The sequence below is a fragment of the Heliangelus exortis genome, chromosome 3 (assembly GCF_036169615.1).
Source record: "Heliangelus exortis chromosome 3, bHelExo1.hap1, whole genome shotgun sequence".
NCBI lineage: Eukaryota > Metazoa > Chordata > Aves > Apodiformes > Trochilidae > Heliangelus > Heliangelus exortis.
The window spans coordinates 206666-220138 of record NC_092424.1 but is presented as its reverse complement, the minus strand read 5'-3'; the positions used below and the strand labels follow the sequence as shown (position 1 = coordinate 220138).

Below are 13473 nucleotides of genomic sequence, written 5' to 3'. Positions count from 1 at the left end.
AAAACCCAAGTGCACTGATTCCCCTTTTTCTTGAGGCTCTCCCACCTCAGATAAATAAATATATATAGTATTGCATGTGTGTGCCTGGTGGGTTATATGTATACATGTGTGCATATAGGTAAGTACATGTCTGTACATACACACATACGTGTGTGCAGCCTCGGTAAGACCTTTTTATAGGCACACAAATGAAGCTTATATCAGTTTGTATTTCTATGCCAGCCAGGTAAGTGATTGCCACACACAGAGCAGAGAAAACAGCTAGGACAGAAACAGAAAGGCAAAACTGAAATCTGTAAGTAAAACTCCAGAGGACAGGGCAGCCCATCATGGGAGAACAATCCTTGACCCTCCATCCTGCCAGGGCTGCCATGTGCTCAGAACAATGCTTGTGCATGGATTTTCAATGGATCTGGACCCGGACAGCTCTCACTTCTTGCCTGAAATCTCCTAAAGAGCACAGAGCTTCTCCATCAAGGATGCTCTTCTGGACAAAATGAGAGAAGGAGGGAAGAATGGCACTATATAGGTAATTGGAAAAGGGACAAAAGTCTTTTGAGCTTCCTCCTGTGAAATTCAGAAGCTGAGATGTGGGGAGCAGAAAGTGTGCGCTCTGTCAGGGCTGTGCTGGAGAGCGAGAAATTTCAGTACCATTGATCTCAGCCCTCAGCATTCCCTTTCAAGGGGATGTTGTGACAGATTATCTGTCTGAGTTAGTTTGAATTAGAGATCTTCACCCTCAGTTTAGACAGGACCACAGAGCTTTCCATCAGTGGAGGATCTCATTTGCCGCATCCAGTTCTTTCTGTGGTTGTTTCCAGTTTTCATCTGGCCTGGTACAGTTTGTAGTTGCTGAATGCCCTCAGTAGAGACAATGAGCATGCTTTAAATTGTGTTGGTGTGGTGAGTCCCCAGGTCTGATGGCCTGCTCCTCCTCCCTTGGATCACATGGTGCTGGGAGGACGGTGGTTGCAATGTCCAGGTGGCTGGGCAGGGGCAGGGCTTGGTGTTTGCAGAAAGGGGGCAAAACCAAAGTGTCCGTACTGGGCCCTGAGACAAATCTGGTAGAAGCAAAGTAGAAGTGATACCAGGGCTGAGTTGGGAGGCTTGGGGCATTTGCTTCATTCCCATAAATGGGAGCCTTGAACTGTTTTGGACAGTAAGTGATTTATCAAGCATGTTGGGACAGAAAGCATATCACTCTTCACTGAAATGGTCATTAGCAAGTGCACGATTAATGCAAACAACCATAAGAAAAATGGTGAAATCTCAGCCTTAAGTAAGGGAAAAGCTGGTGACATGGTGATTGGTGAGCTGAGAAGGCTCCCAGCTGAGCCCAGACATGATGAACGTCATGGTGTGGTTGCTGAAGGAATTGTTTTAAGCAATCCGCAAACCTTTAGCAGATAGCACGGAGGACCTGTTAGTTGTACCGGCAACATGAAGCATTGAGGCTCCTGGGGTACTTTTGGAGGAGTAGATGGGTATTCAAAAGTCCTAATAAAGTGAAAAAGGGTCTAGAGAAGACACAGTGATGTTTGAAGGGCACGAGTGAGCTCACGGTGCTGTGGGATGGCTAGCCAGGCAGAGAGCTGCACTACTTTGTCACCTGAAAAGCCCTCCCAGTGTGTGTTTTGACTGAAGGCAAAGGCCACAAACTTTTATGTGACATGTGCAAATGAGGTTTTTCTCTTGTGTGCATGCAGAAATATGTCAAGAGAATGCTTGCTCGTACATTGTGAAGGTGTTTGTGGGAACTTGGCTCTCTCCAGGTGGGTTTTTGTTGGCTAGTCTCAGTGGTGGTTTGTTTTGGCAGTATTGCCAATATGGGGCATGGGCTGCAAAACTGATTGCAGCAATCATGTTTTTCATTTGAATAAATGCTACTTGCTTGCATCATCAAGAGTTACCTTTAATGTATGCTCATTAATCTAGCAAAGTAAAGGATTACTCTAATTTCCCTGTTATAGATGCATTAGTTATATACATAATTTTCACTCTGCGTGGAAATTTTTCATGTCAGTTTAATATGCAAAGAGCAGATAGATGGATGTCTGAAGTATGTAACTTGCTCTGATTCACAAAATCTGTTTACTTAGAGTATAAGTGCCTGAATACTTTAAGTACCTTGCGTGTGGCAGAGTTGGGATGGAAGAGGTAAAGGAGAGCTTTGCTTCTGTTTTGACTGTGGCACCACGGGCTGCCTGCAGTGCCTGGCCGCGGATCCCACCCTGCATCCACCTGGTGGTGGAGGGGGTATCTGGGCTTGGTGGGCTCCCAGGGTGGCAGGGATGGGGGATTTCTGACAGACAGGCTGCCCTGCCTTGCAGACTGGGCTTCTCTTTTCTAAGCTGGTCTGCTGCAAGAAAAGACAAATCATGCGGCCTCATTGTCCAGAATTAATCTCCAAATGATGTAAAACACTGATTACATCAAAGCAAGAAAATAGTTAATGGGATGCCTACTGTAAAGTAACAAAGAGATTGTAATGGCTTTAAGCATTTAGAAATTTGAGGGAGCTTAAAGAGTATTAGAGTTGCTACGCAGATGAGCTTGGACAGTTTAAACATTGAAATTTATTTGCGAGCAACAAATCCCTTCAGTGCTGGCATGTGAGTGGCAGCTGCTGGGCTCCCCTCTGCTCCCTGGGGGCAGGGAGAGCAAGGGAGCACAGAGCAGAGCCTGGGGACAGGGACAGGACACTGGGGCTGGCCCTCCAGAGCAGAGCAGAAGTTTGTTTTCAGGAGGTTTTTTGGTTTGCACTAATCCAGGTTCCCAGCCACCCCAGTAATGGTGATATGGCTGAAGCATACTGGAGGGAATTTCCTCCGTTCCTTTAAACTTAGAACTTCCCTGCATCCAGTGCTTGGGATCTTGAGAGCTGGAAAAGTCCCTCCCTGTTCTCCCCAGGATGAGAAAAGATGTGACAGCAGCATCTGCTCCTTTCTGGGTGGCATTTTAAAAGCACTTCTTGCAAAAAATTACCTTTTTTTTGTTAGCCTGCTGATCAATATGAGCACCTCCATTCCTTTAAACTTAGAACTTCCCTGCATCCAGTGCTTGGGATCTTGGGATCTGGAAAAGTCCCTCCCTGTTCTCCCCAGGATGAGAAAAGATGTGACAGCAGCATCTGCTCCTTTCTGGGTGGCGTTTTAAAAGCGCTTCTTGCAAAAAATTATCTTTTTTTTGTTAGCCTGCTGATCAATATGAGCATAATGTAAATATTTTCTCCCCAACATGAAGCTAATGAAAAAGGGAATGTGTTCTGTTCTGAATCAGAAGTAGTCTAGAAGTCCAGAATAGCTGTAGTTAAGCCAGTAAGTTATTAGGAATTTCTGGCAGTTCATATGAGGACAGGAGCTAGCCAGAGATTTGTTCTTTTCTTGCTATGGTTTTACTGAGAACCTTCTTCGTGCCAGTTATTTCTCACCAGAGCATGTGGCTGATAATGGATAACTTTGGACAAGTGTTGTGTTTGTCAAAGTAAATGTCTTGGTCCCTGGTCAGCTGTGCTTAGGTCTCTAACAGAACTATGGCTGGTTCTGCTCATGCCTCCGTGAGTTTCCTTCTAGGAGCAGTAATTGCTGCTAGTGATGGGCTATGGGGGGACGGAACAAAAACAAAGCAGAACTATAACTGTAGCATCTTCAAATGAAACACAGAAACACAAAAGCTAAGATATCCCCGGAAACAGTTGCCAGAACCTTGCTGTGACAGAAATAAGTCTTCTACTGAACAAACAAAAATATAACCTTCTCTTTAAAGGTCACTTGCTGTTGTTATTTGACTTAAACTCTCTCTGAACCAAACGCTGTTGCATATTATTTATTATCTCTTCCCCATTTGTGTTTAGATATATTTGCTTGTTGTTCTCAGATCTGCCTCTGACCTTGCAAGCTATTCATTTGCACTGAGGCCAAGGCAGAACCTTTTTCACTTCACAAAGGCTCTGCTTATATTAGTTCCTTCAAGGCTTTACTGTCTGCATCTGGGGAAGCATTTGTTTCAGAGACCTCTTCTGGGTCTGGCTGTTGTTTTGTGTGTGTTACACTTTGCACAATAGAAGGGCCACATGATGGAGCAGGGCTGGAGCCTGGAGGCACACTGCAATACAGCACACAACCAGGAGAGGCTGAAGAAAGGGGAAGACAACGGAATATAGGGTACCTAGGGCTGAGCACTTCTCATGTGCCTCTTTTCAAAGGAAATGCACTTTGCAGTTTCTAAACAGCTCTGAACATCTCAAATGTGGAATGTATGAAAATCAGATGTGCATGGAATTACAAGCAGCTACGCAGGTAGGTACATTAACACATGCATGTTTTATATATGTGTGTTTTACACATGGATAAAACTAAACCAGTCTAAAATCACAAGCCTGTTCAGAGCTTGCTTTCCTAGAACTGGTGCTACAAGGCAGAAATGGGCCTTTGGAGGATATTCAACAAGGGGCATTTGCATAGGTGGGTAGATGGGGAAGTGTGTTATGCTTGGTATTTTCAACCAGTGATTCCTCATTAATTCTTCCTCCAGGACTGGGAAGAGCAATATTTGTTCTCACTGCCTGTGTAAATGAGTTGCCAGTTCTGAATTCCCCATGGTGTGTGTGGTTCATCATCTCATATTCCCTTTCCCTAGCCTTCTCCCTCTTTTCTTTCCTACAGCCTGTATATAAGCTAGTGTTCTCATAAAAAATGCAGATCGCTCCCATTTTATTCATACTATGTCTCTCTTGTCCAGTTCAAGAGACACCTGTAAACAGGTACTTGGCAAGGCTCAGCTGCTTCAGTTGTGGTGCTCCCATCACTTTGCCTCTTGTGATCTCTGACAGAAGAGCCGAGATAAAGGCTATCTGTAATTGAAGCCTAGATTTTGACTGAGCTGTTAGACTGTCCTGTTGATAAGGGAAGCTAAAGATCAGTGAGGGAAAAAAGCCATCTGTCATGGTGTTAAGGTGGTAACTCTAACTACATGGAACCTGCCAAACCCTCTGAGCTCACGGGCTTCGTGGTGCAGAGACAGGGCCTGAGGGTGGGCTGAGAGAGGGCTTGCGAGGCTGCTTGGGAAGGGTTATCTTGTCAGTTAAAGTACTTAAACCCTGCAATGAATGTGTGACTATGTGGGTACTAGGGAAACTTGTGACAGTAGGCACAAGCTGGGGAGTACTCCGTGCTGGATCATCCCATCCAGAGCAGGTTTGGGAGAGGTCACCCTCAGCATGTGAGCAGACTGGGACGTGTTGATGCCTTGCAGTACTCTGCTGGGGCAGATGGAAACCTCCGGTTGTGCTCAGCTCTCTCCCCACTCCTGTGATGCATGGGGACATCTTCCAGTATGGGCTTTTGATACAGCTTAGTATCTAAAAAAAGCTGTCAAACCGAGTAAATGGCCCTGTGCAACTAAGAAGGTGAAGTTATAATGAGATTTATATCCTGGTGGGATCTGCAGTGCTCCCCTCATGCTATATTTAGCTAAACGGCTGCTTTCTGGTGAGAGAACACAGGCAAATCGACTGAAGAGGAGTTCACAGGATGAGCCATTCGTGACGGAACATTTCTATGTGAAGACATCTGTGTGACATCTGGTTTGAGTTCCTCAGGTGGGACTTGAGGTCTTTCCACAAAACATTTCCCAGTGGTGGGCAGACCAAAGCCTGCTGCTCCATTATTCAGTTCTCTGTCTCAGGCTGCTTTGCTTCATGCTGCATCTGCTCCAGCAGCTCCTCTTTTGTCCCATAAAGCCTAGTTTCCAAAGGCCACTGGTAATGAAGGGAGTGTCAGGGTGGGAGGAATGACACAGCACCATTCCCAAGGACCAGCCTCTGAGATGGGACCACTGCTGAGACAGTGGTCACACAGTTGCAGTGAGGAAGCTCCCTCTGGCTCCTGCTGGAATCTCCCATCCACCTGGCCATGCCAAACAGAATCACTTGTCCCTGTGTCCCACGCCTCTCCCTGCACCCTCCCTCCCTCTAAAGGTGACATGGCACCCACCCAGGTGTGCTGCAGGGGGATTTCTGGCAGTGGCTTAGTGATAGATGCACTGGTGCTGGCTTGTAGCAACACTCCCTGTCGTGACAGCAATGCTCTGGGTGAGTTGTTGATGCCTGCTGAGAGCCAGCCTGGATAAGAACTCTCTTGTTCAGCGTGTTTGCTGTCAGTATCCTTTGTGCTGGGCACAAGCCCACGACTCCTCTGCTTGAGCAAACCAGCCTGCAGGAGCCCAGGGAAGTGGAAGTGTGTGTAAGCTCATTGCTAACTCAGCATCCACCACCAGTGTTTAATTCCTGGTAATTAGAAATTCATTACTGCAAGGCTACAGAGAATGCTCTCTGAGCAGCCATTGCTTGCTGAGAACCAACCCTTGGAAGGTACAGGGCAGTGCCTCTGGCCAGGGGGGGATGCTGCAGGACTTATACCCCTGTGGTCTACCCCCACCCTGCTCCAGCTGCTTGTTTTCAGCAATTAAGTGGTAACACAAGTAAAACAATAGCAAAATGATTTATTATTGATACATCAGAATAGTTTGGCTCTCTTGAGTTCTAGATCATGACACTGTACTGCAAACACAGTCTTTACTTGGCAGAAAGTAAAACATTTTTATATGTAAATATTTTTAAAAGGTACTCCACCCTCCCCTCAGGGGGTATTTTACCAGTCCTTACTGCTTTTAAAGGTAACACAAGATTTCCACAGTCCCTTGCTCTCCTGTGCAGCATGATTTAAAGCTGTTTCCATAGGCTTTGGCTGCAGGGATTGGTGTGCTGTGCAGTGTGGGGCTGTCCACATCCCAGCCAGTCTGCAAGCAGTGGAGCTGAACATATCCATCAGTTCTGGAGCCCCCTCCCCACATCTGAGGGCTCACCCCAGCGGGTTCCTGGTCTGTGTGAGGGACAGAATTCAGGCATGTTGTGGTTATGCTCCTATCTATTTGGTAAAGCCCACAATGCTGCCAGAGTTGATGCTGTTCAGGGGATGATGTTGGATATCAGGGAATTGGGCTAAATAGGGTGCAGGCAGGTGGTGAGTATAATGTTATTTATAACCCTAAAGCAATAAATATGTTAAACTTGAGTTTAAAATAATAAATTTCAGAATGGAAATAAAAAAGATAATTGTTTATTAAGGGATTTTTTAAATTCCCTGCATTAAAAGCTGTCAGCTTTTATACCAGGTAATTATACCAGGTCCTGTATGGGAACAGTCTTTAAGTCACTAGTTTTCTAAAGGACGGTTTTCCTTTTGCTGGTTTGTCAGTTTGCTTCGTGAAGCCACTGACAATTTGGATTTGCAGCCCCTTGTGATGGGCTGAGCTGCCTCTGTGTGCTGCAAGGGCAGGGGTGCTCAGGTTGTGGACCTGCTTCTGCTGGCCCAGCAGAGCTGGTGAGCAGTTGGTCCCTTTTCTCCCTCTCCTTGGCACTCAGTTCAGAAACCTCTGTTCTGCTCTGCCTTATGTTTACTTTCCTGTTGCAAGCTGTCAGGCTCTGAGCACCTTGAGCTGGGCACAGGAGCAAACAATCTGTCTTCTGGGCTTGGACAAAAGCTCACTCCCAGCTGCTTGGCACGGCTACATGTCTGTGTGTTTTTCCAGATGCAGAAATATAGTTGTTTCTGGAACTTTCAATGACAGCTGAAATAGCATCAATATTGTGCATGCCAGTGGTTCCTGAGTGTTGGAGTTGGGTATCTAAATCCCACTTGCGTATTTTTCCAGTCATGCTTTTCTCTAGCCTTATCTTCTGCCCTGTGATGGGACCTCTAGCCCACTTCTGCAGAGCTCTTTGGAAAGAAGTCAAATGGGCCAGTGAGCAGAGTAATTACCCTGGAAAGCTGTATACAGACACAGGCTGGGCCACTCCCCATTAGATATTTGGAGGCTTTGAAATTGCAGTGCCTACCACTGATGTGACTTACCTGTAGACATGAAAGATTTGTGAGGAATGCATCAGAAAAGCCAGTTTTTTACCTTCTGACAATTTTCTGTCTTGATAATTTATTGCCTGGGCTGAACATCCTAATTTCTGTTTGCTTCTATGAAGACTGCAGCAGAGTTCCTAAGGGAATTGCTGTCCCTAGAGTAGGTATGCTGGCTAGCAATATAAAGGCTTGGTTTAAAAATTAGCATACATTGCATCTTTGAGAACTGTTGATCCAGAAAGTATTGTGCTTGGGTTTTTTTTAAATGAATCCCTTTGAAGAGCAGAAAACATCAAATAGGAGAGGTAAAGGAGTGGCAGGGAAACTGTAAAGCTCTCTGCTGCCGTCCAAAAGAATGGTCCCACAGCATCTTCTGTGTGCATCTGTCCTTGATAGCGTGGGTGAGCTGCCTGGTGTAGTTTGGCTGTGCAGAGCAGAGGCAAATTTGTGTCACACCAGAAAATCCTGTAAACAATGGTAATGCAAATCAGTTGGTAAGTCAGCTAAAGACAGGGCTGAACAGGGGTCCAATTTTAATGAATTGCACACTGATTGAGAATAAAAAGACAAGAGTTTATTCCAGCTCACTGTCTTATGACTAAAATAGCTTTTCTCTGTCGAGTACAGATACAAAATTTTCTTCTAAATCTCGTATGGGGAAGCAGGTGCTGTGATAGCCCTGTGAAGAAGGGAACAGCTCCTTTACTGCTTAGCCTCCTTTGCAAAGCTAATCCATACTGTACTAAGTTATCTAGCTCCAATTACTTGCAAATTCTAATAATCCTAGTACTAGTAATTTTACAAGTTGCCAGTACAAGATAGAACTGCATCGTGTTGGGGTGAATGCTCCTGTGCTTTGTTTCCTGAGACTGTGTCTCTAATTAACTGAAACCTAAGACAAGGCTGCACCCATCTGAGGGCTGGAATTCCCATCTGAGGGCTGGAATTCCCATCTCAGGTAGAAATGCAGAATTGTAGGGGTAAAAGCCTGCTCTTAGCAACTAGCATTGTACCTTTTGCCCATGCAGAATATGTCTGTGGAGATGCCAAGTTCATGTGAAGATCCTGCCCATCTGCAGGCCCACTACCTACAAAGTCTGCAGAGTGGATCAGTTAGGCAGAAATCTTTAATTCTTTGAGTTTAGATTCATTGGCAGAGTGGTTGTTTTTTTCATTGTTTCAGTCAAAATAAGCCTGGCAAAATCTGCCCCTATTTTCTGTACAAAAGCTGAGCACTCTTAAGCAAAATAACAAACTGTACGAGTTTTTATACTGGCAAAATAGAGCAGCTGTTTTTAGAGTGGTGTTCCAGCAACACTCTTTATTTCTTCTCAGAAAGGAGCTCCTGTGTTCTGCAAAGCTCTCCTCTTATCTGTACTCATCTGCACCTGATGTATCTAATAAAAATGCAGCAGATTTCAAATTTGCATACATTATTTTGTAATTGCACACATTGAAGTGTAATCCCCAAAAAGCAATTGTGCTCAGACTGTGTGGTGGTGAAGGCAGTGATGGATACCTTAGATTTTCTCAGATAAAGTGCATTTATTTGCAATGTGGGGGTGGGAACCTGAAGTGGAGGGAGGATTAGATGTTTCTGCTGTGCACAGGAAGGGTAGCAAGGATTCCCCACCTCTACCAGCAGCAATAAGCATATTCTGGTTTTGTACTGGGGTTTTTTTGTGGGTTTTTTTCTGTATGCCTTTTACCTTGGCTGCACTTAGTCTGCTTGAATAAGTAGAGTCTCTTGATAAAGGGATTGGATTTTCGTTGTCTGTCTGAATTGTCATGCTAAAATCTCCTAGGTGGCTGCAGGAAGCAGAGGGAAGCATATGCACATGTGTGTGTTAGCAGAGCATTTTGCATATTGCTAAAAATGTACTTCCCCAGCTTTCCTTTGCAATGTCTTATGGGTGAATGGTCAGAAAGATTTCTTGAACAAAACTGTGGTGGAAAGCTGGAAGGTGTCCCTTCCGACCAAAACCATTCTCTGATTCTATGAAATGATTTTCACATAATGATGTTTTGCTGAGGAAGGATGAACCCTTTCCAGGTATTCCAACTTTGTTGTCTTGCATCTTCCATGGTGGTTTGTGTTGTTAGTTGGTTATGGAGGTTTTTTTAACCCCCATCCTTACACTTAAACGTACATTAAGATAAGTCAAAAGACCTCATGTAAAAAAGAATGTTTTCCTGCTGAGATAGAGTACCCAGGTAAATCCTTTGCTTCCATTAGGAGCAAAATTAAGATGTAGTTAACTTTTGGTGAGTTATTGCTTCACAGACAGCCAAGCTGTGAGATTGAGCCGAGCTGGTTTTCCATTTAATCATCTATGGAATTGCTAATGAAATTCCAATTGCTAGAGATTTGTTAATGAGAAGAATGTGAAAGCCAGTAAAAAAGCACCTTGATTTTTTCCAACTTGAGGCTAGATGTGTGGAACTGACTGTTAGAAGAAAACTGTTATTTTAGTTATTGAGCAATTCAAATCTAGAATTACTGAGAAGCACTTGTAATGCCAGAATATCATCTTCACACTTGCTTTTCAGTTTATAACCAAAAGCAACCTAATTGGCAGACTGTCTTTAAGTGCTTTATAATCAAGTTAACATCTAGAACACAGTAATAAAGCATTTGAGTAAATGGGAGTCATTTGTCTTTAAATGACTTGCAACACTGTATTTGCAACAAAGGTTATCTGACTGTATTGCATGCCCTTTTCAACAGCTGCTCTGATTATCTGACTTTGGAAAGAGAACTGTTAATCTAACAAAATTTTATTGCTCTTAGTGAAGGTGCACTGAGCAAATTAAATTGCAATGCTGTTTTCTGGGTTGGTGTGTTGGGCTGTCATCTGTCCCAGGTAGTTGATAGCGTGCAATTTCTAGACTTAATGGCTCCATTGGACTTAAACCAGGTGGTGAAGCCAAGGTGAAGTGCAAACCTTTGCTGGGTATGAGCTCATTACTTTGGAGCTGGTGCTTTTCTGAGCTGTAAGGAGGAAGGGCACAAAACTATGAATGTTTGAGCAACCAGGAGGTCATAGAATCATACAATTGGCTGGGTTGGAAGGAACCTCTGAGATCATCAAGTCCAACCCTTGATCCACTCCCCCCATGGTCCCCAGACCATGGCACTAAGTGCCACATGGCTCTGCTTCCATCACCTCTCATTTCAAAGTGTCTCTTTCTTGTCTTCTGATTGTTTAGCAAACTGACCAAGATAGGAAGTTGTAATGGTCACCTGGCCCCACATTTCCCTGCTTCTGGAAGTGGCTGACAGGGGATGCCTAGGGAGCAGTGTAAGCAACAGAGCATGTGAAAATCAGTTCTGCCTATGCATATCCTTGCTTTTTTCCCCAAATTATTTGATATGTCTTTGTGAAAATCTTCTTTGCATCACTACTGCCATACATGAGATGTTTTGTTTGTGTTGAGGATATCTTTGGGGAGGCAGAGTGGAGTATGGAGGTAGAGATTAACTTTGATCTGCAATTTCCAAATCTGCTCCTGTCCTGGGCTGCATCCCCTTTCAGCCCCTGGCTGGCCATCAAACACAGCGGGTTACCCTTGGAGCATTGGGTGCACAGGAAAGTTGGGAGTCTTGTACCTAGTTCAGTGACTTGGGACTGTACCTAGTTCAGTGACAGACTGAAAGAAACAAAAAACCTCTGGTGTGGTGGTTGTAGGACTGCTGCTCAGTAGAAGGACTTGGGCAGCTTTGTGTTACGTTATTTAACAGCACGTGTGGTAGGTTTGAGTAGCTAACTAAACATCTGAGTTTTCTTTTTTCCCCCTTTTTGCAGCTCTCCATGAATTCCCCAATGACATCTTCACGAACGAGGACAGGAGACATGGAGCTGTGGTCCTGCACGTCCTCTGTGTAAGTTTAGTGACTTTGTGTTTCCTCTCCTATCAGTGTGGAGAGGGCTTGTTGTGCTCACCACAGGGGCATCTGCTCTCAGCTGACTACATTGGGTATAACGTGGTTCAGTTTTACATAAAGCTCTTTTAAAAGCCCAGTGCATGCTGTCATGTGAACACAGTGCTGTGAGTTACTTGACTCCAGCCAGAGGAGCTTTGCTGAGGCCATCAAGCAGCTGTGGTTCCCTGCCCTCCATCCTGAGCACGGGGATGCTGCACAGTTGGGAGCTTGGGGGAGGACACTCATGTCTCAAAAAGAAGTGAAGTCTTAGCCACAGAAATTTCCCCCAGAAATCTTTATGGTGTGTCTTGTCACACAGCTGTGGGAAAAAGATATTAGAGAGGGTTTTCTGTTTATATCAATTAGATTATTTAAAAAAAAAAAATATATAAAAATTGGTGTTCCAGAATTCCCCTGAGTGTAGTTTAGTTGCTAAAGTGAAGTTTTCTTCCTGAATATTAAAGAAAAGACTGTAACTTCCCTTCATCAGCTACAAGGTATCCTCATCCTCTTGGGAATTTTGGAGGACATCAGGGAGGTAAGAGATTTGCCTCAAAGGTCAGAAATGTGCCAGGAAGACTTTGATAGATGCTACTTTTAAAGACTTCCCTAAATATCAGAGATCTAGAGCTTGGAATTTTGTGATCTCTGCCCCAAGCAAGTCAGTTTAAGTGATGTGCATGAGTAAGGCCAAAAATAAAGATACTCAAGATGAATTTATTTAAATAAACCTGCTCTGTCCAGTCCACTGGACACTTGGCTATGGTTAGAGGACTTTGTGTTGAGCAGCTGCAGTGTTCTCACGGGGAGGCTCTGTCCCTTCCAATCCATTCCTTGGCTTATGTTAGGCAGATGAAGACAGTTCTTCTCGTATTTAGTGTTAATTTAAAGAGAACTGCCAAGTTGGTACTTCTTGGGAGGAAGAGGCGTTCCTAAGCAGCCAAGAAAATACCTGCTTGTAATGAATATTTAAAAACATTTCATAATTTCCAGGCACCTCCAGCAGTTACTGCCAGCTACATTCAATGATTCATCATTTCTTTTTAAGCATGAATCACATTGCATTGCATGTTGTGACACGAGTGCACTGTGTTACAGTTCTGCTTGGGCTAAATGGCTGCAATAATTTGTTGAAAAACATCACTATTGACTGTGCTTGGAAAACCCAAGGCTTCCAAGTTTCTATGGGAACGAGGAGCTGTGCAATGTCGTGGGGACGAGCAGTCGGCCCGTGGCTCGGCCCCTTCCGCCTGGGGTGCGCGCATCATCCCCGGGGCTGGGGGCTCCTCCTCCTGGCCCTCGGTGCTCTGCATCTCCAGCAGCTTTTGTGTTTTCACAGGGAAAGGTATCTGCTGATAATCTGTTGATTCAAGGAGCTATGTTAGCTGCTCTTAATCTGTGCAGAAGGTGTGTATGCATCATAATGGAGTTTTGAGAAATATTAGGCTGTTGGCAGCCTTGTAACTACCCTGTGCATAATACAAAAAAGTGTTTAGGAAAGGGATTAACTATATGCAGTTAAATTAATCTCTCTGCTTGAAAAACAACTAACAGTCACTCCAGGCAAAAGATGATGATTATAGCCGCAACCTCACACTTCTTAGATTTTAACACATTTTTTTTTAAATCTCT

At 44.4% G+C, this 13473-nt stretch overlaps 1 protein-coding gene across 5 annotated transcripts in view; it reads left to right on the top strand.

The window, feature by feature from the left end:
* The window catches only part of LOC139793865 (sodium/potassium/calcium exchanger 3-like), a 208531-nt gene that overhangs the window by 60147 nt on the left and 134911 nt on the right, over positions 1-13473 (top strand). For all 5 annotated transcript variants that reach the window (XM_071738730.1, XM_071738729.1, XM_071738731.1 and 2 more), the window contains exon 3: positions 11723-11799. In XM_071738730.1, the coding sequence (XP_071594831.1) occupies positions 11723-11799 (77 nt within the window). The remainder of the gene's footprint in view (positions 1-11722; positions 11800-13473) is intronic.